Source organism: Carcharhinus amblyrhynchos, chromosome 31 (assembly GCF_965287045.1).
Source record: "Carcharhinus amblyrhynchos chromosome 31, sCarAmb.v2.hapA, whole genome shotgun sequence".
Classification (NCBI taxonomy): domain Eukaryota; kingdom Metazoa; phylum Chordata; class Chondrichthyes; order Carcharhiniformes; family Carcharhinidae; genus Carcharhinus; species Carcharhinus amblyrhynchos.
The window spans coordinates 18622829-18649586 of record NC_137354.1 but is presented as its reverse complement, the minus strand read 5'-3'; the positions used below and the strand labels follow the sequence as shown (position 1 = coordinate 18649586).

The 26758-nt window shown below is 47.5% G+C and overlaps 1 protein-coding gene across 1 annotated transcript in view; it reads left to right on the top strand.

Annotated features, from left to right (window-relative positions):
* Positions 1–25464, top strand: part of LOC145360363 (glutamine--fructose-6-phosphate aminotransferase [isomerizing] 1-like) — a 61910-nt gene extending 36446 nt beyond the window's left edge. Inside the window, exons 13-19 of the mRNA XM_080215536.1 lie at positions 3184–3304; positions 8454–8611; positions 15331–15445; positions 17667–17794; positions 18982–19149; positions 22121–22282; positions 23349–25464. Of these exons, the coding sequence (XP_080071662.1) occupies positions 3184–3304; positions 8454–8611; positions 15331–15445; positions 17667–17794; positions 18982–19149; positions 22121–22282; positions 23349–23402 (906 nt within the window). The 3' untranslated portion in view covers positions 23403–25464. The remainder of the gene's footprint in view (positions 1–3183; positions 3305–8453; positions 8612–15330; positions 15446–17666; positions 17795–18981; positions 19150–22120; positions 22283–23348) is intronic.
* Positions 25465–26758: the final 1294 nt, after the last annotated feature.

The following is a 26758-nucleotide window of genomic DNA, read 5'->3' as shown; positions in this document are numbered from 1 at the left end:
ACGAGACAATTAGCTCTCCAGCAATTGAATTGGTATGTAAATCAGCTTGACGAGGAGCCCCGCATCCATCCAACCGCACCACCCCCCCCCACCCCACACACAACCAACGCAACCCCTCACCCTCTGAAACCAAGTCACTGCCACCAAAGCTCTCAGAGGTGAAATCATTAATAGTTTGCTGCAGGTTTGTCCTACTTCTGTACTACTCGCCCATCAGTGTCCTGACGATAGTTGTTCTGCGCTCCTGTGGATTCACATCACTTAGTGTTGGCCAGTTTCCTTGCAGCCTGGCCTGTCTGTATGTGGAAGCTTTCCTGGAACATGTGAGATCACTTAGTCTGTTTGTGTCAGGGGATTAACTTGTCTGGAACGACGGGGCGTTTTTAGTAAAGATCTGCTGTCTTCGGAGACTCGCATCCGGTCTTTCGCCAGCATGTCGAGAGCTTCAGGTTTTTGGGTATCCAGAGCACTGACACCCTGTCCTGGTCACCCCATGCCAACATTATAGTTAAGAACCAACGCCTCTACTTTCTCAAAAGACGAAGGAAATTTGGCATCAAAAGAGGAAATGCTGGAAAATCTCGGCTGAGTCCAGGGTCATCTGGGCTCGAAATGTTGGCTCTCTTCTGTCCTTACAGATGCTGCCAAACCTGCTGAGATTTTCCAGCATTTTCTCTTCTAGTTTCAGATTCCAGCATCCGCAGTAATTTGCTTTTATTAAGGAAATTTGGTATGTCCGCTCCGACGCTCACCAGCTTTTACAGATGCGCCGTAGGAAGCATCCTTTCTGGTTGGATCACAGCTTGGTATGGGCTCCTGCTCTGCCTAAGATCGCAAGGGACTACAAAGGCTGCTGAATGTAGCCCAGTCTATCACAGAAACCAGCCTCCCATCTGACTACACTTCTTGCTGCCTCGGAAAAGCAGCCAGCGTAATTAAGTCTCCCCACACTCCGAACGTACTATCCTCCACCTCCTTCTGTTGGGAAGAAGATACAAAAGTCTGAGGTCATGTACCAATTGACTCAAGAACAGCCTCTTCCCTGCTGCCGTCAGGCTTTTGAATGGACCCACATTGCACTAAATTGATCTTTCTCTACACCCTAGCTATGATTGTAACACTGCATTCTGCACTCTCTCCTTTCTTTCTCCTCTTTGTACTCTATGAATGGTATGCTTTGTCTGTACAGTGCACAAGAAATAATACTTTTCACTGCATCCCAATACATGTGACAATAACAAATCAAGTCAAAGCATGTTATTGCAGGACCCCCGGCCTCAGTTGATCTTCATTCTCCCTGAGCTATCTTGGAGAAGGATGTGAAATCACGGTGTCCTGCAGGAATACCAGCACAGAGTCAATCCCGGGAGGATTCGCGGCTGGTAAAATTTTGGAAACACTCCACTGAGAGAGAGGAACAGAGTTGACATCCTGCCTCAATTAGCTATTGTCAAACCGGCAAGGTGTTGGAGATTGGAGGGCGAGAATTCATCTCCCGAGTGTGCGACCTGCTGCTGGAGGAGAGGTGGGGGGTACACCCTCTTGAGAAAGGTGGGGGGGGGGGGCGTCCGCCCTCTTGAGAAAGGCGCCCATGCCAGCATCCTCTGTGTGTGCTGGGAGGCTGCAAATCAATGCCATCCTGTCATGACACAACCTGACCGGATGATCCGATGCCAGGACGTCAAACCAGTGCCAGGGAATTCGAGCGACCAACTCTCTCAGCAAAACAGCGAGCGCTGAGCCGCAGGATGGGGCCCTCCGTTAGTGCTCCTTAAAGGGCCAGGCGTCCACCCAAGTGCAACTGAGGTTATTTTCAGGAACCTCTGCTGTTGCGAAGCCTGAGAAAGTCATGCATGGTGTTGGTGGACTTGTTGTGGAGTGAAGTTGGCGGGAAGATTGGAGGAGTCCACACAAAGCTGCGAGAGGTTGTGGTGGGGTGGGTGGGGGGGGGAGCGGTTGAAGGGGGGTGGGTGGGTGCAACAGTGCCTGTGTTCTGGGTGTGTAGTGTGGCAGGGAAATGATGCAGAGGCCGTGGAGAGGGTCAGCTCTGCCCAATGCCCTCTGCCACCTTTGAGCCAGTCTTCACTCTCCTTGATGCCTGGCAGGAAGCAGGCGGGCACCTTGGCGCTGTCCTGCCCCGTTAAAGTCCACTGTTGCTCTGGAGCTGAGGAGACAGCCAGCACGCAGCAAGCCCCTCCCCCCACCTCATAACCAGTCATGTGATGGTGATGAGGTAATCTGTCGTGGATGTGATGTTGATCGAGGGATTGAATCATTGACCTGGTCACCAGGGATGCAAACCCCACCCCCGTCATGGGATCTCACCTGGCAGGGCAGACTATACCTCAGTTTGACGTCTTGTCTGAAACCTGGTGCCTCTGATATCAAGGGACCTGGGGAAAGTTCATAAGTTCATAAGATGTAGGAGCAGAATTAGGCCATTTGACCCATCGGGTCCGCTCTGCCATTCGATCATGGCTGATATGCTCCTCATTCCCATTTTCCTGCCTTCAACCCATTAAAAATGTCTAACTCCTCCTTAGATTTACTCACTATCCCAGCATCCACTGCACTTTGGGGCAGCGAATTCCACAGATTCACAACCCTTTGGGAGAAGTAGTTTCTCCTCAACTCTGTTTTAAATTTGCTAGCCCTTATTCTAAGACCTCTTGTCCCAGAGTGTCCCACAAGAGGAAGCATCCGCTCCATGCCTACTTCATCCAGGCCTTTTATCATCTTGTATACCTCAATTCAATCTCCCCCTCATTCCTCTAAATTCCAGAGAGCATAGGGTCTAAACTGTTCAATCTCTCTTCATACAACAAACCCCCTCATCTCTGGAATTAACCTAGTGAACCTCCTCTGAACTGCCTCCAATGTCACCACATCTTTCCTCAAATATGGGGACTAAAACTGTGCACAATACTCCAGGTGTGGCCTCACCAATGTCTAGCATAGTGCAGGCAGAGTAGATTGGAGGTGGACAATTGACTGAGTTGTTTAAATGGTGGGACAGGCTCGAGGGGCTGAATGGTTGCTCCTCCAATTTTCCAAAGCTCCAGAACGTGAAGGAGAAGGGATGGGGAGGGCGCTTTCTGAGATTCAAAAACTCAAGGTAGCATGCTATGTGGGATCTGATAGATTTGACCTAATTTCTAACCTGTGTCCCGGTTCCCCCCTCAGACCCGGCAAATCCTGGAGGAGCTGACGGAGCTACCAGTCACAGTGGAACTTTCCAGTGACTTCCTGGATCGCAGTACGCCTGTCTTCCGGGATGACGTGTGCTTTTTCCTCAGCCAGTCAGGTACCGCGCAGCGTTTGTTGGGCAGATTTCTGGACGTTGAATCATTTTCATCCACCTTTGTGAGAATGCATTGGACTGCCCCAGAACTGTTTCTCTGGGATTTGAGCATCTGAAATCTATTTGTAAATGTACACAAGGTCTCTGCCTCCACAGCTCTCCGTGGCACGAAGTTCCAAAGACCTCTGAGAAAAGAAATTCTTCCTCATTTGAGTCTTAAATTGGTGCCCTTTTATTCTGAGACTCTGCCCTCTGGTCTGAGACTCTGCCATGAAGGGAAACATCCTCCCAGCATTAACCCTCCGAAGCCCCTTAAGAATCCAATATGTTTCGATGAGATCACCTCTCATTTTTCTAAATTCCAATGTGTGGAGTCCCAACCCACCTAACCTTTCCTCACGAGACAATTCCACCATCCTAATGGACCTTCTCTGCACTGCATCCAATAAAGGAATACAAGATATTGGAGCAGAATTAGGCCATTCAGCCCACCAAGTCTGCTCCGCCATTCAATCATGGCTGGTATGATTCTATCCCCATTCTCCTGCCTTCTCCCCATAACCCTTGATCCCCTTATTGATCAAGAACCTATCTATCTCTATCTTAAAGACACTCAATGACCTGGTCTCCACAGCCCTCTGTGGCAATGAGTCCCACAGATTCACCACCCTCTGGCTGAAGCAATTCCTCCTCATCTCAGTTTTAAAGGAGCGTCCCTTCACTCTGAGGTTGTGCCCTCGAGTTCTAGTATCTCCCATGTCCACTCTACCTGGACCTCTCTGTATTAATTATAGCTTTCCTTAAATAAGGGGACAGAAACAGCTGTTAGTGCTCCAGATGTGTTCTTGCCAGTACCTTGTATAGTTACAGTAAGACTTTCCAACTCTTATATACTCCAACCCCCTCGAAACAAGGGCAAACACTCCACCAACCTTCCTGATTACTTGCTGCCTCATATGCTAACTTTGTGTTTCCTGCACAAGACCCCCAGTCCCCTTTGTGTTGCAGCTTTCTGCAGTTTTTCTCCCTTTAAATAATAATCTGTTCTTTTGTTCTCCCTTCCAAAATGAACAATTTTACATTTCTCCGCATTGTATTCTTTTTTGCTCACTTACTGAACCTGTCAATATCTCTTTGTAAACTGTTAGTATCCCTCTCGCAACTCCCTTTCCACCCCATTCCTTTCACTCCTCTGAAAGGATTGTCCGTTTCCCTGAGTGCTGGAAGCAGGCACGTTAGCAACATACAAGGCATATCTGGGTAGAAACACAAACGAGAGGCGAACAGAGGGATAGAACACTGGGCGATAAGTAGTGGATCAAAATAAGGATTAGGTGTCGGCACAGGCTTGGTGGGCCGAAGGGCCTGTTCCAGTGCTGTATTCTTTGTATAGATAAAAGTCTGATTTGCAAATAAATTGCTCTGAATGTCTGTGTGTACTGGTGGGTATGTGACTTCCATAGAATCCCTACAGTGCAGAAGGAGGCCATTCAGCCCGTTGAGTCTGCACCGACCACAATCCCACCTAGGCCCTATCCCCGCAACCACATGCATTTACCTTTTAGCTAGTCCCCCTCACACTAAGGAGCAAATTATCATGGCCAATCCACCTAACCCGCTCATCTTTAGAGTGTGGGAGGAAACCGGAGCACCCGGAGGAAACCCACGCAGACACGGGGTGAAACTCCACACGGACAGTAACCCAAGCTGGGAATCTAACCGGGTTCTCTGGTGCTGTGGGGCAGCAGTGCTAACCACTGTGCTGCCCGTGGGAAAGGTTTCCGTAAGTCTGATTCTATGCGGGTAACAAACTGCTTGCAATGAGCAGTGTACGGGAAGGGGCTGCTGTGCTAATAACAAACGGTGAGAGTGTTTCTCAACCGCGAAAGGTCACCGCTGCAGCACAGGGGCAGAGATTGCGGTTTATTTTATCGTGCCTTTGGGCTGCAGTAACTTAACCCAACTCTTAACGAGGTTAACTGACAGTCTGCCGAGTCAACACCTCCATCTGCAGCCATCGTAAGCCTCGAGGATAGTCGATAGTCCGAAACTTTCCTGGCTGCCTTCACTATTCGAAACAAAAGTGGATGAGCGTTAGGAATTAATTAAAAGAGCTCCTTGCTCTGTGTCCCGAGTGGATAGCTGGTTTTGTTTGCAATGTTGCATCTTATTTAGGGCACTCACATTGCTGCCTCACAGTGCCAGGGATTCAATTCTCAGCTTGGGTCGCTGTGTGGAGTTTGCACATTCTCCCCATGTCTGTGTGGGTTTCCTCCGGGTGCTAGTTAGGTGACCCAAACAGGTGCCAGAGTGTGACGACTGGGGGAATTTCACAGTAACTTCATTGTGGTGTTAATATCAGCCCTACTTGTGACTAATAAATAAACTTTAAACTTATTTTGTTATGAGAAGGATGGGGGTACTGTAGAGTATATCTCTCCTGGTCATACCTTTAGTCCAAAGGTTTGATATACTCACCAAAAGGGCCATTTATTTACATTCACTTCTATTAGACTCAGAACTAAAGAGACTTTAACTAGAGGGATCTGGGTGTGCAGGTCCACAGTTCCCTAAAAGTGGCCAAGGTGATTAAGAAGGCATGTGGTATGTTTGCCTTCACCAGCCGGGGCATTGGGTACAAGAGTTGGAAAACCATGTTGTAGCTTTATAAAACCTTGGTTAGGCCTCATTTGGAGTATTGCGTGCAGTTCTGGTTGCCGCACTAATGAAAGTACATGGAAGCTTTGGAGAAAGTGCAAATAAGGTTCACCGGGATGTTGCCGGGTCTCGAGGGTGTTGGCTACGAGGAGAGGTTGAATAAACTAGGATTGTTTTCGCTGGGGGGGAGACCCAATAGAGGTGTACAAAATTATGAGTGGATAATCAGAGACTTTTTCCCCAGGGGGAAGTCCCAGTTACAAAGGGGCATGGGTTCAGATGTGTTGGTGGGAGGAGGGGGGAGGTTTTTCCTCAGAGAGTGGTGGGTGCCTGGAACGCACTGTCAGAGGAAGTGGTGGAAGCAGGCACATTAGTGACATTTAAGAGGCATCTGCATGGGTACATGAATAGGGAGGGAATAGAGGGATACACACTGAGTAAGGGCAGAAGGGTTTTGGTAAGAGCATCATGATTGGCAGGGACTCGAAGGGCTGAATGGCCTGTTCCATGCTGTACTTTCTTTCAGAATGATTGATTTATTATAAAACAAAAAAATCTCTCTGCAAGGACTGGTTGAACAGTTATACTCCAAAGTATAACTACCTTCGCACTCACGCACACACACAGCTTCTGCAGAGAAGGGATTTAGAGTATAAAGTTAGCAGGATTTTGTTGAGCGTCGGTACATTCCCTTCTTTACAACAGTTCCCACACTTCAGCAAGTACCTCGTTGGCTGGGAAGTTCTTCTGGATGTCCAGCGTTTATGAAAAGTGTACTCGAAATGTGTTTTTCATTTCATTTGGACCCGTTCGTCAGATACATTCAGTTCTGTTCAGAGTTCAACTCGGGTGAATCAGCCGTGGCTGTTTGCCAATAAATTTGGGGGAATTTCACAGGAACTTCCGTTGCAACGTTGAAGTAAACCTTACTTGTGACTAATAAATAAACTTTACTTTATTCAAGATTGAGCCGCAGTGGCCATGTTTCTGGGCCCAGTTCATGTCGAAATTTGCTGCTAGTTTGACTTCTGATTGGCCTACTCCTGACTTATTAATGGGTACTGCATGCCAGCGCGTGTGGAGCAGGGGAGGGTGAGGGAGGCAGGGCAGACAGATAGACGTACCTGTGTGCTCAATAATATGCACTGACAGCCAGTTCAGTAACACCGCCATGTTTTCACCTCCCCTCTATCTTTGTATCTAACTTTTCTCAGCTGTAAACATGCTTTGGGAAATCTGCATCCCTCCAGTTCTGGCTTCCTGCACATCCTGAGTTCTCTGTTCCCATTACAGGCTATCGCAGCTTTGGCGGTGTTTGTCCCTAGCCCTGGGAGAGTTCTAAGCCCTCCACCCCTCTGAGAGATATGCTGCCTCTCTGACTGAGCTTTCGGTGTGACACCGTGTCAGTGTCTCTGAATTACTGTACGTTCGCACGCCTTGGGGCACCTTGTGACCTCGCGGGTGCTATATAAGTGCAAGTTGTTGTTGCTCAGGGTGAACCCCCCCTTGCTCATCCTGCCCCTGGATCGTGGGTCTGGAACGCTGTGAAACTTTCCCACTTCTGTGCATTTTGACATCCTTTAAAACCCTGAGGTGTACTAAAGCTTTGTAACTGACTCCCAACATCTGTCTTTTATGTAATAACAAAGCTCCCCGTACAGTGGGTGTTAAATTTTACTGGCCAGAACGCAAATGTGTAACACGACATCTGAGCCTAATCTGGAGAACCAGCAGCAGCAGCGAGCTAAAACCCGTGATATTGGCTCACCCTATGCCAGGGCTGTTTGATGTGTTCAGTGACCTTGTGATTATCATCATCAATGTAAGCTTCTTTGTGTGAATGAGAGACTGTTAGATTTTCAATACAACAATTATTTAGAATCATAGAATCCCCACAGTGCAGAAGAGACCATTCAGCCCATTGAGTCTGCACAGAATCTCTGACAGAATACCTGACCCAGGTCCTCTCCTCCCAACCTATCCCCATACCCATGCACATTTCCCGTGGCCAATCCACCTAACCTAAATATCTTTGGGCGCAAAGGGGCAATTTGGCATGGCCAAACCACCTTACCTACACATCGTTGGAGTATGCAACGATACCGGAGGAAACCCACGCAGACACGGGGAGAATGTGCAAACTCCACACAGACAGTGACCCAAGCCAGGAATTGAACCTGGGTTCCTGGCGCTGTGGGGCAGCAGTGCTAACCACGATGCTGCCCAAAGGTTTATAAGCTGGTCCATCCCATTTTCAAGACCCCTGAGGATCAAATGAAAGTATCTTTCTATGATAAAGTTATCTCCTGTAAGATAGTTCAATACAAATTAGAAATCTCTTCTGAATTTTTGTTGGGGGAGTCTCGAGCTGCTGCCAGGCGTATTGCGAAGTCTCTTCACGAACCGCTGCCCCGAAGCAGATGGGATTTCGCGGTAGGGGAAACCTGATCTCTCCGCCCAGCGCCTGGGTAACTTCCTCTTTGCTCTCCCCTAGGTGAAACTGCGGACACGTTAATGGCCTTGCGATACTGCAAAGGGAGGCGGGCCCTGACCGTTGGTATCACCAACACTGTGGGCAGTTCAATCTCCCGAGAGACCGACTGTGGCGTCCACATCAATGCCGGACCAGAAATCGGCGTGGCGAGTACAAAGGTATGGCGTTGAATGGCCGTGAGCTGGCCAATGACGTGGCAATTTGTAACCAAGAAGCTCTTTGTTGTCTCGTGGGATCTCCTCGGGGCCCAGAGAACGAGAATGAAGAAATATTGGCATCTTCCTTCAGATCCCGTCTTGCTCAGATCTTGAATGAGAGTATTTAACCCTTTTGAGAAAATATCTCTTCCCAATTTGCTATCGCGCTTCACTGATTTTTAAAATCACTGTTAACTTTCCTCCCAGCCATTGGAAATAGTTCTGCACAGCGGATTAGCACTGCTGCCTCACAGGCCTCGGGACCTGGGTTCGATTTTCGGTTTGGGTCAGTGTCTGTGCGAAGTCTGCACGTTCTCTCCGTGTCTGCATGGGTTTCTTCTGGGTGCTCTGGTTTCCTCTCTCAGTCTGAAAGACATGCTGGTTAGGGCGCATCGGCCGTGCTAAATTCTCCCTCAGTGTTACCCAAACAGGTGCCGGAGTGTGGCGACTAGGGGATTTTCACAGTAACTTCATTGCAGTGTTAATGTCAGCCTACATGTGACTATTAAAAAAGAAATGAAGTTAACTTCTAGTTCCAGTATCTCAAAATTCTTCTCTGAGTTCATATTTCCCAACCCTGGCAGCATCCTTGTGAATCTAGACTAATTGCTCCCTGTATACCTTTATTGCCAATTTTGTAAACATAGTTGTATTTGTGTGAACTGTTATCTGTTTGAAAACTGAAGAACATAGATCCTCTTTCTCCATCACCACTTCTTATCTGTGGGTAGCTAACCCAGCAGCCACAGCCTGCTCGCTAATTTCGGAATCTAACTGATCTCTTTGTGTTTAGGAAGCGGGTAGGGTAGAGGAATGCAATTTGATTTTAATTTGAGTTGATTTATTATTGCCACATGTATTAGTATACCGTGAAAAGTATTGTTCCTTGTGCACTATACAGACAAAGTATACTACTCATAGAGAAGAAAAGAAGAAGGTGCAGAATGTAATGTTAGTCATAGCTAGGGTGTAGAGAAAGGTCAACTTAATGTGAGGTAGGTCCATTCAAAAGTCTGACGGCAGCAGGTAAGAAGCTGTTCTTGGTGATCTCAGACTTTCATACCTTTTTCCCAACAGGAGAAAGTGGAAGAGAGAATGTCCAGGGTGCGTGGGGTCCTTAATTATGTTGGCTGCTTTTCCAGAGCAGTGGGAAGTGTAGACTGGGTCGAGGCATGGGATTATGGTTTGCGTGATGGACTGGGCTACATTGTGTTATGTCAAGTAATGTTCATGTTTTCTAGGGAATTGTACATGGTCAAGTTGATGGAAGATTAATCCCCCAGTATAGCGCTTGTTATTATTGATTGATTACTGATCCCAGTACTGTCTCGCCCATTACTATTGTGCTTTTTTTCCCGGTGTTCAGCACAGCTCTTCACACTGGCTGGAATTATCCAATCTCACCCATGGCCAGGATTCTCCAGTTCCACTGCTGTGAATGAAGGTTTGGCTGAGCACCAAATTCTCCGATATTGTATGCCTCGCTGTCAGCGAGAATGGAGAATTCCAGCCACTGTCAGGAAGGTACGTGGCGTTGGTGCCTGTACCTCTAGTGGTGCACAGGGTCTTTGCACATACAAATGTCACTGTACACCCTTTGCATGCACCAATATTTTGCCTTGCTTTTTCAATTCCTCCCTGCTTCTTAAGCTGATCAGCACAAACTGACTAAGGGATGACTTGAGAAAATGACATTGATAAGGCAGTAAGGATTCTCCACTTAGTCCCATTCCTGTTCCCCTCACACATTGGAGAAGACTACATTCCAATTAATGAGGGTGAGTGTTTCAATATTCAGTGTATATCATCTGATGTACACTGAGTCGGGGGGAGAAAGGGGAAGAAAAGTTGTACAGGTTGGGGTGTACACCCACTGGGGTTTGAAGATTGAGAGGTGATCCTATTGGAACATAACAAGATCCTGAGGGGATTGGATAGGGTTGATCCTGAGAGGATGTTTCCTCTTGTGGGAGAGACTGGAATTAGGGAACATGATTTAAGAATGAGAACAGAAAATGCTGGATAAACTCAACAGGTCCGGCAGCATCTCTGGAGAAAGAAACAGGATTAAGGTTTTGGGTCTTCATGACTCTTTTTCAGGGTTTTGAAAGAGGTCATAGAATCCCAGCAGTGCAGAAGGAGGCTCCTCGAGAGTACAGAGATTAGAACTAATTCCTTAAGTGGAGAACATTACACAGAAATTCCCCTGCTGAAATCTGAACCGTGACAAAAGCTAACAGGCCCCTGTAAAGAAATTTTTAGGGTGCCACAGTGGTTAGCACTGTTGTCTCACAGCGCCAGGGACCTGGATTTGATTCCCAGCCTCGGGTCACTGTCTGTGTGGAGTTTGCATGTTCTCCCCATGTCTGTGTGGGTTTCCTCCCACACTCCAAAGATGTGCAGGTTAGGTGGACTGGTCATGCTAAATTGCCCCTTAGAGTCCAGGGATTAGCTCGGGTAAATTTATGGGACTATGGGGATAGGGACTGGCTGGGATTGACGTCAGTGGAGACTTGATGGGCTGAATGGCCTCCTTCTGCACTGCAGGACTCTTATTTGGCCCATCGAGTCTGTACTGACCACAATCCCACCAGGCCCTATTCCCATAACCCCACATATTTACCCTGCTAATCCCCCTGACACGAAGGGGCAATTTAGCTTGGCCAATTCGCCTAACCCGCACATCTTTGGACTGTGGGAGGAAACGCACGCAGGCACAGGAAGAATGTGCAAACTCCACACAGATAGTAACCCGAGGCTGGAATTGAACCTGAGTCCCTGGCGCTGTGAGTCAGCAGTGCTTAACCACTGTGGCAGAGGAAGAGAATTTTTTTCTTTCTCTCTGGGGAGGGGAGAGGGGGGAGGGTTGTTAGTTTGTGGAATTTCTCTACTGCAGACAGCAGTGGAAAGGCTGAATGTATTTAAGGTAGAGTTATCCAGATTTTAATTGGCAAAGGAGTCAAGGGCTAAAGTGTGGGATGGTGGGGGGTGGAGGGGGGGGGGTGCAGATTGGAGTTGAGACCATAACAAAATCAGCCATGATCTTATTGAGTGGCAGAGCAGCCTCAGGGCTGAATGGCCTCCTGAGAGCTATGTTCCTGTGAAATGAGACTACAGAGATATCCCATTCAGGAACTGGTGCAGATGCAATGAGTTGGTTGGATTTATTGTGAATGCCGTAAGATTAACGATTCCAGAGTAACCTCCTCAGTAACTGTTGGACCTCATGAGGGTCTCCTGAATAACAGTTCTGATGCGGCCAATGTAAACTCTAGTCACAATGTGCTCTCCCCGCCTCTGGAATTAAATGTTCCCCTTTTCCTGGGTTTCCCAACCTGCTGCCAGGACTATGACCAGCACTTGCTGAGTCACATGTTCTGATTTAGCAGAAGCCGAGTAAAGGCCCTCGCATCGGGGACGCGGGGGCGTGGGACTCGTCAGCAGATGAGAAGCAGGCATGGCTCCTTCAGGGTACAGAGACTAAAACTAGTTCCTCAAGCGGAGAACATCACGCAGAAGTTCCCCTGCTGAAATCTGAACCGTAACAAAAGCCAACAGGGCCCCTGGAAAGAAAGATGTTGAGTTTTTAGGTATCAGTCCGCAGAAGATTGGAAAATGCTTCCCAACCAATTAACTACATTTAAAAATGTAGTCAGTATTGTGTATTTGTAAAGGAGGCAGTTATTTCACACAAGTAAGTTTGTTTCTTGGTAGCACCGAACTTCTTCTGAAGACATGTGCTGTTGAAGTTTTTCATCTGAGACTCACCAGACTGATTGGCAAGAGTCTCAAAGTGAACAACAAAATTGTTCCCTTTGAGATTTGGTATTCTTGTGAACCTGACCTGTTAGGTGCAAGGTCAAAAGCTTTGACAGCACGTCTCTCTCTCTTTTCAGCAATATACAAACAAGGTTTGCCCAGTCTGATTTTTGATGGTGGCAGTCAAGGGTAGAATGTTGGCCAGGGTTTCACGGTCACGTTCGACCAAGCAGGCTGACTGTTCATCTGAACGGCAGCACCTCCGACAGTCCGGAGGGAAATGGTACACTGCTCCACGTGGATTACGTGCTACGGTTGAATGCACAGCATCCTCCTGACTAAGAAGGAAAGGAGTTGGGTTTCTACAGGATCAGTTTCTGGGCAGTTATCTTGCGTGGTTGCGACATTCATCTTGTGATCATGTTCCAGTGTAAATGTTTTTTTTAAAAATCCTATCCTGTTTTCAAAAAAAAAAAGAGCTTGGCTTTTTGCTCAGTTTGTTAATAAGCGTGAGGCAAATGCACGGAGCAGTTGCTTCAGAAAGAGAAGTAACGGCAGTCTCGGTTTGGGTTTATCATTGTGAAGAGTTACTGGCTGCTTACAGGATGATTACAGGGTAAAGACTCTGCTCAGTAACTGTTGGCTTCCTGTAATTAACGTGGACTGGACGCTGATTGGTGAATCTATTCCTGTGAGGGATCTGATTGCACATCTGTTTGTAGTTAGCGGACCATTTATGGGAGCTGCAGCATGTTTACAGCTTTGTGTCTGTCTCTGTCCTGCCCTTTCTCCACACGTCACCCGAGTCCTGGGGTCAATGACTTTCCTTCCCAAACAGAGAGAGAGAGAGCGCTCAGATAGCTAGCAAACCCTGGGAAAAGTAACATGGGAGGGTGGGGGTTGGGGGTTCGTAAAGGACACCATAGAAATCATAGAATCCCTACAGTGCAGAAGGAGGCCATTCAGCCCATCAACAACAATCTCACCCAGGCTGTATTCCTGTAATGCCACATAGTTATTCTACTGATCCCCTGACACTAAGGGTCAATTTAACTTGGCTAATCAACCTAACCCGCACATCTTTGGACTGTAGGAGGAAACTGGAGCACCTGGAGGAAACCCACGCAGAAATGGGGAGAACATGCAGACTCCACACAGACAGTGACCTGAGGCTGGAATCGAACCCGGGTCCCTGGCGCTGTGAGGCAGCAGTGCTAGCCACTGTGCCACCCAGTTACAATATTATTCTGTAACTCCTGCCCAGTTACTCCCTTTGAGCCATGTGTCTAGCCCACCTCTGACTAGGGTGGCACAGCAGTTAGCACTATTGCCTGTCAGCACCAGGAACTTGGGTTTGATTCCCGCTTGGGTCTGGATAGAGTCTGCATGTTCTCCCCATGTCTGCATGGGTTTCCTCCGGGTGCTCCAGTTTCCTACCATAGTCCAAAAGACGTGCTGGTTAGATGCGTTGGCCATGCTAAATTTTCCTTCAGTGTACCTGAACAGGTGCCAGAGTGTAGGGGATTTTCACAGTAACTTCATTGCAGCGTTAATGTAAGCCTCCTTGCGACACCAACAAATATATAGAACAGTACAGCACAGTACAGGCCCTTTGGCCCTCAGTGTTGTGTCGAGCTATGTCCAATCCCAAGATCAAGCTATCCCACTCCCTGTAATACACTTTAAACTTAATTAACTTGATGGAATTAGGAATTAATTTGCCAGGAATATAGCAGTGATGATTTTTCAGGAAAGAATGAGCCATTCCGTGGATTTGGGAATTGTAAAATGGAAGCTTGTATGGTTTACACGCTGCAGGCTGGATTAAAGGAAATTGCTGCCCAGGTACATTGTGTACACTGACTGCAACTTTGCTTTTGTGTTCTGACAAATTGCTCTGGATTCTGGATAAGTCGGAGAAATGTCCGCCCTGGAATTTCCTCTGCCTGCGGTTGCGGTTTTCCAAAGCTTGCCATTTCTTGATCGTGGATGTGACGTAGGAATTGTTTAAACACAGTGCAACCCAAATGCCTTGTCCTGCCCACAGGTCTCACATGGAAGAGAGCTGAGCATCGCCACATGGTTAATACAGTGCAACAAGAATCGTTTGACCAGCACCGTACATTGTTCTTTCCATCAATCGCACTGGCAAATTAGCCACGTTTGTAGAGCTGTAGAATCCCTACAGCGAAGAAAGAGGCCATTTGATCCATCGAGTCTGCATTGAGTAAGAGTATCCAAAAGGGTATCTTGCCTCGATCCATCCTGCACCTCCCCATAACCCCACACATCTACCATGGCCAATCCACCTGACCTGCTCATTTTTGGACACTGAGGGGCAATTTAGCGTGGCCAATCCACCTAACCCGAATATCTTTGGATAGTAAGGACAATTTACCATGGCCAATCCACCTAACTTAAATATTTGGATAGTAAGGGGCAATTTAGCATGGCCAATCCACTGAACCTGCACGTTGTGGGAGGAAAGTGGAGCACCCGGAGGAAACCCACACAGACACGGGGAGAATGTGCAAACTCCACACAGACAGTGACCCAAGGCCAGAATTGAACCCGGGTCCATGGCGCTATGAGGCAGCAGCGGTAACCACTGCCACCCTTCCCCCTCCAGCAGAAATGTTCAAGTTAGATTTTAATTGCACTCCTTTATTGTGGGAAAGAAAAGTAGGGACAAAGAACTGTTGGAGTTTTATGTGACAAATGCTTTAACCAGATGGACTGTTTATCAAGGTCATGAATGTGATGTGTTTTACTGCTGGATATGACAGCAAGTTGAAGTGTTATTCCTGATAAGTTTTGGCATTGGCCTATAAACCGATTCAGTTTTTAGTCGGTCCTGCTTCTCGAAACAGAACAAATGACTTTATTGTGATGAACTTTTGGTTTGTTATTTCCCCCTCCAGGTGTACACAAGCCAATTTGTGGCTCTGGTGATGTTTGCCCTCATGATGTCCGAGGACCGAATTTCCATGCAGAAAAGGCGCAGGGAGATCATTCAGGGACTCCACGCTCTGCCAGGTAACCCGGGCAGGCAAGGTCATTGCTGGCTCTTAACCCAATCGAGCTTGAGATTCTTGGGGAGGGGTGGAAGTCGCTATGCTTGTGTGTTCTGGAGCAGTGTTGCAAAAACAGAATCATATGTTCAGTCAGAAAAACAAAAGATTTAAGAAGTTTGCAGCTATATCCTTGTTTTGATGCATCTCACAGTGCTTTACAATGTTAGGTTACTGGACCAGGAATATTATGAAGCCAGACTAGAACCCAGCAATTTTGACATAACTATGAGGATAGGATATTTCTCTCCTGAAACAATTCCACTGACAAATTGGGGACTGTGTATAGTAAACCTTATTTACTAATGCAGTTTAACTATAACAAATGAAGCAGCTTAACTATTGACGGTTGAACAATATTTATAAATGAAAGCCAACCAGCTTGATTTCTAAGTTACCACTGTGTTTCAGTTCCAAATAAGCAATATTCCTCTTACAGACTTACAATGCCACTTTAAATACAGTTAGCATCCATAAATATGCTTGCTATAATGAGTGTAGATAATCCTGAAGCTCTCAGAGAGAAAACAACTTTCATAGTAGCTTGTAGAACTCTGCCTTTAAACAAACCCCCAGCCGGAACTAAAAGGCTGTTTTTCCTCCTACAGATCTCCCATAGCTCCTCCCATTAACCACATTATCACATGGCCCTGACAATCAACCTGATCAAAAGGCGCAAGGGAAATCTTTATCTACAAACACATCCATTAGCTCTCTCCTAAGTAAACAGTACTTAGTACTAGTGGCTAAAAGGATCCCAGCATCTGAGCTAAATGTTTGCTAAACACACTAACTGCCTGTGGCATAAAGCTGAATTTTAAAACATTCCCCTTAAACACAAAAAAAAGTACATATTATGTATCCATATCAATTGCTTTACGATCATCACAACAGCCAGTTAAGTACATTGGATATGTGGTCACTGTTTTAATGTGGGAAACAGTGCAGGTTTTAGCAATTCATTGTTTGAAAGCAAGGCGTCACCCATTTAGATTGGACATGAGACAAACTCTTTTCTCCTGAGGGTTGAGAGTTTTTGGAACTCTCTTTCTGAGAAGGCCGTGCAAGCAGATTATTTGAGTAATTTTAAAGCAGAGTTGGATAGATTCTTGGTAAGCAAGAGGGAGATAGACTATTGGGAGTAGGCAGGATGCAGATGTGAGGTAATTATAAGATCACGGCTGATCTTATTAATAAATGACAGATGTTTATCAGGCAGTAGCATGCGATTGAAGAACTAAGTAAAGATTCGATAAAGAAATTTTATTACACCACCATCTGAATCATGCCTTGGGTTATGAATGCCTCCCACAATCCCCATCTTTTTATACCGGGTCAGCTGACCACCACGCCACTTTGCCATTGGTTATGTTGTCTACCGGGTCAGCTCAGCCTCTCAGCATGTTACCATTATAACAGCAGAGCAGGTCTGAGGGACCGAATGGCCTACTGCTGCTCGGATGAATCCCACCTTAGTCGAGTATGCTCGTGGATTTTTGCTGTAGAAACCTTGCCTCTGTCAGTAATTTGGGACAGGGCCTCCCAATGCTCCTTTAAGGTTCAGACCCTCGTGTTCAAAGCCCTCTGTACCTTCTCACTCACTCACTCACTCACTCACTCACTCACTCACTCACTCACTCACTCACTCTCTCTCTCTCTCTCTCTCTCTCTCTCTCTCACACTCACACTCACACACACACACACACACACACACACACACACACACACACAGACACACTCCCCCCCCCCCCCCCCCCCATCTCTGTATCCCCCTTAGGGAACTCTGCATTCCTGCAGTTCTGACTTTTTAATCGCTCTGTCATTGGCAGCCTTCGGGTGCCTGGGTAATGGTCTCTGGATTATCCGCCGACACCTTGCTGGCGCACCCTGGACACCTGCGCTCGTAACTTCTTTGGCATGCCGTCAATTTTTGTTTGCTTTCATTCCCGCGATGCAGCCAGGGACGTTTTATTACATTAAGGGGCTGTACGAACTCAAGTAGCAATGTGCTCTGCGGCATTGTATCTGGAGCCACGATAAATAGAAAGTTAATTAAAGCACACGTTTGCAGTACACCAGCCTGTTGCCATGTCTCAAGTTACAGAGAACCACCCCTCCGTCTTTCAGATAGTGTATTTAAAACCTGATAACGCTGGTTTCGGCTTTTCCCCTTGTTGTTTCTCCAGACCAAATAAAGGAAGTTCTGAGTTCAGACGAGGAGATCCAGAGATTAGCGAGTGAGCTGTATCAGCAGAAATCTGTACTGATTATGGGCCGGGGCTATCATTATGCCACTTGCCTGGAGGGGGCACTGGTGAGTAACATTTGCGTTTCAGTCAGGGCACTATAGTTCTGCTAAAGGGCAAATTCCATGATATTTCACACCTTAAATATCTGTGTTGGACTTTCAAAATTTGCTTTGCTTTGATTAACTATAAAATGGACAGCGTCACTGAAATCTCCGCACTGGTGCTCTTAACCTCAGAGGATGGATACAATGTGAAGGCCCCTGCTTAAAAACATTGTATTTAGTCTGGATTCAGGTCATAGAATAGGCCATTCAGCCCATTAGGTCAGCACAGTGGTTAGCATTGCTGCCTCACAGTTTCAGGGACCTGGGTTCAATTCAGGCCTTGGGTGACTGTCTGTGTGGAGTTTGCACGTTCTCCCTGTGTCTGCATGGGTTTCCTTCAGGTGCTCCAATTTCCTCCCACACTCCAAAGAGGTGTGGGTTAGGTTAATTGACCATGATAAATTGCCCCTAGCGTCAGGAGGATTAGCAGGGTAATAATGTGCGTGGAATAGGGCCTGGGTGGGCATTATTGGTTGGTACAGACTCGATGAGCCGAACGGTGTCCCTCTGTACTGTCGGGGTTCTATGATTCTAAGTCTGCACCAACAATAGCCTCATGCTTTTCCGAGGCAGCGGGAAGTGTAGACAGAGTCAATGGATGGGAGGCTGGTTTGTGTGATGGATTGGGCCACGTTCACAACCCTTTGTACTTCCTTATCATAGAATCCTGCTGTGCAGAAGGAGGCCATTCGGCCCATTGAGACTGCAGTTCCACTCAGGCCCTATCCCCATAACCCCATGCATTTACCCTAGCTCGTCCCCCTGACACTAAGGGTCAATTTACCATGGCCAAGTCACCTAACCTGCACATCTTTGGAGAGTGGGAGGAAAGCAGAGCACTTGGAGGAAACCCACACAGACACTGGGAGAACGTGCAAACTCCAGACAGTGACCGGGGGCTGGAATTGAACTGGGGTCCCTGGCACTGTGGGGCAGCAGTGCTAACCACTGAGCCACCGAACAGTATTGATGTAATGATAATACTATTCACTGCCTCATTGATTACATGCCATATTTTATCAATGTTTGATCACTGTTAGAAGTGTGAGTAGCCCAAACCATAAAGGGTGATTCATTTTGTTATAAATCATTCTGTAATCACTGCTAATGGAAATGAATGTTTGCCTCTTTTGACATGTTTATTGCAGAAGATTAAGGAGATTACCTTCATGCACTCGGAGGGGATCTTGGCGGGAGAGTTGAAACATGGGCCTCTGGCTCTGGTGGACCATCGGATGCCAGTCATCATGGTGGTCATGAGGGACCCCACGTTTGTCAAATGTCAGAATGCATTGCAGCAAGTGGTGGCTCGTAAGGTAACGACCTCAACTTTTTGGGAGTTGCGTGCCCATTATTCAGATTATTTATGGGGTATTTGGCAGTGATGTGTTACAATTCACTCGAGAATTCAGGCCTTGTGGTGCAGCGCGTTAGCGTCCCTGCCTCTGCACCTGAAACTCTGGGTTCAAGTCCCAATCCAGGACGTGATGGTCAACAAAGGTTCATAACGTGGCCAATTTGCAGGTTGAGCGTCAACCTGCAAATCCATCCAAACATACCAGTGGCTGGTGGTAAGAGCAGGAGAGACTCCTGGTCAGTCGTGCTTGATGTGGCGTGGCTCCCCTAAAGCTATAATCCCCCTAGTAACAGGCTAGCGACCTGTTCCAGGAATCACTAGCTGTGGAAACAGATGAAACCTGTCTTAGTGCACAACTGAGTGCGGGAAATCAAACCAAATAAACTGGTTTCTGTTTGATATCTCTATTTCACAAATTTCTATGGCGATGTGCACACCTTTTACCTGCCTATTGTAGTTTGCAGCTCTGTATCCTGATGATAGAGGCTCCTACATTCTTTCCATCGCACACGTTTGATCAGGAATCTCTTCCACGCTAACAGCCTTCCGTTGGTGTGTGTGTTGGAAGGATTTGCAGGCTGACAATGATCTGAAGGTTCTTTACTTGGCCATCAAGTCCTGAGGTGGGACTTGAACCCGGAGCTTGTCGCTCAAGAGGCAGTGACGCTCATTCACTGAGCCACCAGAGTGCCTACAGCACAGGAAATAAACCCATCGGGCAGCCATAGAGTCTCAAAGATACAAGACACAGAAACAGGCCCTTCAGCCCAACTCGTCCCTGCTGATCAGGTTTCCTAAACTGAACCAGCCCCATTTGCCTGCGTTTGGACTCATATTATCCCTGTAAACCTTTCCTATCCATGTACCCGTCCAAATCTCTCTCAGATGTTATCATTGTACCCGCCTCTACCACCTCCTCTGGCAGCTCATTCCATATCCACCCTCTGTGTGAAAAAGTTGCCCCTCAGCTCCCTTCTTAAACCTTTCCCCTCTCACCTTTAACCTATGCCCTCCAGTTTTGGACTCCCCTAATCCTGGGGAAAAGACCTTGTTGTCTCTTCATTCTGTCTCCGTCCCTCATGATTTTATAAACCTCTGTGAGGTCACCTCTCGTCGTCCTCCGCTCCAGGGAAAGAAAATCCCAGCCCCTCCTTATGAGTCAAACCTCCCAGTCCCGGTAACATCCTTTAAATCTTTTTTGCTCCCTTTCCTGTTTAGTAACATCCTTGCTGTCCATTGCTGCTGCTTCACAAGAGGCCACCCACCATCAGTTAACAGTGAGTGGGTTGGAGTCGGATCAGAAGTGCCTGGGATTTGCCAAGACCATCCCCAAGATCATAGATTCACACGTTAAACTTAATATCAGCGTGTGATTTCCATTCACCTATGAAATGAATGTGTTCTCGGCGTGTATCAGCCAACAGCGCATCCGTGGGGTGTCAGTGTCATTGGAAAATCTGTTCAAATGTTCGAGGATAGACATCTGTAGTGCTGGCGATCTGTGTACGTTCTCCCCATCTGGTAAAGGCGTCTGAACTTGCTTGGGTTTGTTCTGGCAGTCATGCAGTCTGGCCTGCCAAGTTCAAGAAAGGAGACTCTGAGATTGAGTAGCAGATTCAGTGGCTACAGCTGTCCAGGAATTTGCAATGTTTGCGCTTGGATTTTTTTTTTTCTCTGTCTCTCTCTAAAACGGGGGTTTGTGAGACTGCGTGTTTAACTAAAGGAAGCAGGTTGGAGAGAGAGAGAGAGAGAGGGTTAGTTAGTTCTGAGAGTGCCCTTTGTTCCACATGAGTTCCACACACCCACATACTCCTCGCTGTTGGGGGCCATGGGCAGACTCGCAATTGAACTGGTCCTTCCCTTCCAGTTGCTCCCTCCCAATCGGTGTACCTCATTCAGCAAGATGAGCCAGTGAGGATAATGGATGCCTTGCATCAGGCTGTGAGCCATTGGGATTATGGCGGGAGATTCATACCAGCGGGATCCCCCGGGGGGAAACCACCCCTCCCCACCCCACTTCCGTCTTCCTGCTGGGAACTGGTGTAAGAAGTGTCAACGTTAAACCTGCCTGTGGATAGTTGCATGTTCCAAGGATTTGCGGCACAGTGGTTGGCACTGCTGCCTCACAGTGACACTCCGAAAGCGTGTGCCACCAAATAAACCTGTTGGACTTTAACCTGGCCTTGTGAGACTTCTTACTGTGCCCACCCCAGTCCAACGCTGGCATCTCCCCTTCATGGTCTCGCAGCGTCAGAGACCTGGGTTTGATTCCCAGCTGTGTGGAGTCTGCATGTTCTCCCCATGTCTGCGTGGGTTTCCTCCAGGTGCTCAGGTTTCCTCCCACAGTCTGAAAGACGTGCTGGTTAGGGTGCGTTGGCCATGCTAAATTCTCCCTCAGTTTGCCCGAACAGGCACGCAGAGTGTGGCGAGTAGAGGATTTTCACAGTAACTTCATTGCAGTATTAATGTAAGCCTACTTGTGACACTAATAAAAATACTTTACTTTAGTGGTGGTGGGTGTCTGGAGTTCACTGCCCGAGTCGATGGTGCAGGCAGAGACCCTAAGCTCTTAAAAAAAATGCCTGAATCTGTGCCTTAAGTGCTGTAGACTACAGGGCTATGGGTCGTGTGTAGGAAGGTGGGATTAGAAAGGGCACCTGGGAGTCCCTGGGCTAGCATGGACAAGATGGGCCAAATGGCCTCCTTCTGTTGGTCTTTTATCCAAATAGCTAAACTATGACTTTTCCTAGAAATGAGTGCTTGAATCCTGTATCCTATCATCATCTTTTCCCTGGAAGGTTTCCTGTTTTTCTGTAATTCTGAAGGATGGCCTGAAATCGGGGGGTGGGGGGTGGGGAGGGGGTAGCTGGTGCATTGGAAGATGCTGGGCGGTTAACGGTGTGAATTATGCGGCTGTTTATGTTTGGCAGGGGCGACCCATCCTGATCTGCGAGAAGAACGATGAGGAGACGGTGAGGAACGCCTACCGAGCAATCAAGGTTCCTCACACGGTGGACTGTCTGCAAGGAATCCTCAGTGTGATTCCTCTACAGCTTCTAGCCTTCCACCTGGCTGTTCTCCGAGGCTATGATGTGAGTCACTGCTTCATCCAAGATATGGCGCATGTTATTCATTCTCCCATAGAACGGGGACAGGGAAGTGATGGCACTGTCAGGGAGCTAATAATCCTGAGGCTCTGGATGATGATGATAATGCTCTGGGGACCTGGGTTCAAATCCCACCACAGCAATGAAACTCTGTATTTAAAAGTCTTGCAGGGTGGCACAGTGGTTAGCGCTGCTGCCTCATAGCGCCAGGGACCCGGGTTCAATTCAACTATCCCGGGTGCTGGTTAGCAGGATGAATACATGGGGTTGCAGGGATAGGACCTGGGTGGGATTGTTGTCGGTGCATGCTGGATGGGCTGAATGGCCGCCTCCACTGCATAGCCTTGTGATTAACATAGCTGTAAAGGTCAAGCAGCACGGTGGCACCGCGGTTAGCACTGCTGCCTCACAGCACCAGGGATCCGGGTTCAATCCTGGCCTTGGAGTGACTGAATGGAGTTTGCATGTTCTCCCCATGTCTGCGTGGGTTTCCTCTGGGTGCTCCGGTTTCTTCCGACAGTCCAAAGATGTGCAGGTTAGGTGGATTGGACATGCTAAATTGCCCCTTTGTGTCTTAAGATGTGCGGTTGGGTTCATTGGCCATGGGAAATGTAGGGGTAATGAAGATAGGGTGGGGGATTGGTCCTGGGTAAGATACTCTGTCAGAGTGGACAGCGTGGACCGAATGGCCACCTCCTGCACTGTGGGAATCTATAACTTCTAGTTCAGTCTGCTTCCCTTTAGTCTACAGGACATTAGAGGACTTAAGAACAATTTTACTTTGGTTTTGTGAAAAGTTGTGCTTCCCTCAAATATGCTTTGAAGCTCTGTGCTATTTGCACTGCAAACAAAAACTCCCACACGTTGTAAACGGACTTGCTGCCCCCGCCATTAGCAGATGCTCTCTTTGACGGAGGAATAGGGCTTCATGGCCAGGCTCACGTTCTGTATTTTTTTTTTCATTTGTTAAACCCTTTTACATGACTGATCTGCACCGGTGCACGTGTGTCCCTGCCGATGGAATGCTGCTTCTGGCGATGACGGGCTCTAGGTGGATGACAACAAGCGGCTCAGGAAGGTCGAGGCCGATTACGTGCCCATGTGAGGCTGACAGGTCAAGCCAGGAATTCACGCCGTGGCTCAGGACTCCGTCAGATATTTGGAGGCGCCAGCTCATTGACAGGAACGAGCAGCGATCCTCACGGACTGTGCTCAGTGTACTCTCAAATCCTGTCTCCCAAATCTCTCTCGGGTCAAAGGAAAATGACAGAATTATCAGGTGCACGCTGGTTTTGGGGCAATTCAGTGAAGAATAATTTTCTCGTCTGTTACTTTAAGCGTAGGACTTTTTCGAAACTTTTTTTTCAAGTTGAATTGTTTAGCTGTTGGAGCAGCAGAAATAGTATTTTAATTATTTTACTGAGGGGGACAGTGGTTTGCACGTGACAAACACAGCTGTGCAATTGGGAAATGGAAATGTGTTTACATCAACTTATATTGCTGGATTTTACTTTTATTTTGCATCAATTTCTGCTTTTTGTTTTGACCTTTTTTTTGCTTTTACCCTGAGCTCGGGGAGGGACGTGGGAGGCTCGAGTAATGTTGGGAGATAACTGGGAATGCTGAAACTAAAGGCTGTGTGGGGAATTGAGGTGGTGTTGATGGAACTGGTGCTCTGGGCGGAGGGTTCACGTCAGGGATGGAGTGGGAGAGGGGGCATGGATGAGTGTGGGGTACACGTGCCTGAACTCCTCGATAATGTGCCCCAGCCTGGGTGGGCAGACTCACCAGCTCTTTACGATCGCTGGGGGAAGACTCCAGCTCCATACAAGCCTACCCACTAGGAATCATTACGGAAATCGGAAAATGCTGGAAAATCCCAGCAGGTCTGACGGCAACCTGCGGAGAGAGAACAGAGCCGACGTTTCGAGTCTGGATGACCCTTCTCTTTTATCGAAATGGTTCGCTGCCATTTACCAAGATACTATGTGGCACAGTGGTTAGCACTGCTGCCTCACAGCGCCAGGGACCCAGGTTCGATTCCTAGCTTGGGTCTGTGCAGAGTCTGCACGTTTCCCCCATGTCTGCCTGGGTTTTCTCCGGGTGCTCTGGTTTCCTCCCACAGTTCGAAAGACATGCTGGTTAGGTGTATTGGCTGTGCTAAATTCATCCTCTGTGTACCGAAACATTTGTTGGAGTGTGTGACAATTAGGGGATTTTCACCGTAACTTCATTGCAGTGTTAATGTTAGCCTACTTGTGACAATAAGAAATAAATTTGAAAACTATCTGTGGTACTAAAAATCCTCTTTCTTTTTCATCCTGCATTTAAGCCAATTCTAAGTCACTATTGTCTCGTTCAAAACTGACCAAAATCGTTATTGTAAACTAACTTTACTAAGAACAGCACGTGCCCGCTGGTCACCGCGGGGGTTGGGGTGTATTATTGACCCCTTTAACCACATTTTAATTTGATGTTTTAAGTTTCCTTTCTACTTTGTCTTTTGTTTCAGGCGGTTCCCTTTATGGGGGCTGCCCCTTCTAGTTTGTCCCTCAGTTAACTTAATCTCAATTAATCGCTTAGTCAAAAAGATTCACACAGTTGCAGGAATGCAACCTGGTTACGGCTTACATTTATACGTGTCACCTGACTGCTGAGTCCCAGGTCAGGTGACCTAGTGAAGTACAGGATGTGCCATATTATATCTAAAACTGGGGCACACTACTTCAGTCGTTCCAATATCATGACACCTCTTGCACAGAAGTTGCAAAGCCCGTATTGCGTTGTAAAGGACTTATTTGTAGAAGAACATTCTACAAATAAGTACTGCCATTCTTAATGTTTAACCCCACCACTTCTCCCCCCTCAAAGGTTTAACTGAATTATATATAATTTCATTTATCTTTTGCACTACTATCATCAAAAGGGCAGTTTGGTTCCTGCCTTGACTGTGAATGACCTCTTTTTAATGTGATCAGGAGAATTCTCACCTCACCTGACTAATAATTGAATCATTTCTAATTAATGCATAGTGCATTAATCATGAATTCACCTTTTGACACAGCTTATTAACAAGCCTCCTTGTTTTCCTGTACGCTTCTAAATAAAGCCTGCGAGGGGCAGTGCCTTGAGAAAGTTGGGCCGCATCACTATTACCTGCCCCCCCCCCCCCCCCCCCCCCCAATCAACTACACCCCCTCCTCCTCAATCGGTGCAGGGACTGAGTCCCCCAATTCCTGCAGTCACTTATGCAAGTGGCCATTTTTGCCGTTTGCTATCCATTGGGTAGTCCATTGTGATTCCATAGATAGAATACTGGTGGTACAGAATGACTATCACCACACACCGATCAGGTGCCAGAACCTTGGCTAATGTTACCCCGTCGTCTGCCCATTAACTAATCATTGATAGCATACCCAACAGGCCTGACCATGTAACTGCAGCATGGTCACTTCCTTCATTGTTTGCCCTCCACGCCACATGTCATCCTGACTTGGAAATATATCGCCATTTCTTCACAGTCGTTGGGTCAAAATCCTGGAGCTCCCTCCTTAACAGCACTGTGGGTGTACCTACACCCAACTGCAGGGTTCAAGGAGGCAGCCCACCAGCATCTTCTCAAGGGCAACCAGGAGTTGGCAATAAATACCAGGCTTGCCAGCAATGCCCACACCCCATGCATTTCGATAAAAGTAACAGCGGGACAGCTTTTTCAAATATTGTCTTGTATCATTTCTTCCTGCTCTCCTCCTCCCTGCTGTCTTACCTCCTGCAGTTCAGACCCTCATCCCATGCCTTTAGCTAGTGCTGTCAAACCAAGGTCAAACTTCCCTGCAAGCCTACCTCCGCGTCCCAGCCCCATGCAATCTTGCTGACTGGACTTTGCACCTGCAGTTTGGGTGACATTGTCACGGCAGGGAGTGTTGGATAATGCGGCTACAGGGACGGGACGCAAACAAACAGAATTCTGGAGAAAGACCAACAACTTCAGGGATGTATAAGTTCTCACTCCAGCAGGTGATAATTGTTACAGAGCTAATTTCCATAGTTACGAGAATGAAATTGTTAAACTACCTCCGACGTGCAGTCAGGGTATGAGATGTAATATCTTTACAACTCGAAGGAACTTTTTTCTGCTGAATGCAATGGAAATTCTGTCTTTCTGCAGCTCAGCGCTTCTCATTTCCTGACAGCTGGTAGACCCTTATCTTAGTGGAGCCCTGAAATAGTTTAAAGTTGCTACCCTACGTAAGGGTAGGGTCCCAAATGACCATGGACTGCTGTCCCCCTCGAAGGGGAGGCTGATGGCGATTTAACCTGAGGATCACCACACCTCAGGCGAGAGGCAAGGTTCAGAAGGCGGGGCTTTCGTGGATAACTTGAGCCAGTTTGGGAATCGAACCCGTGCTGTTGGCATCACTCTGCTTCACGAACCAGCCATCCAGCCAACTGAGCTAACCG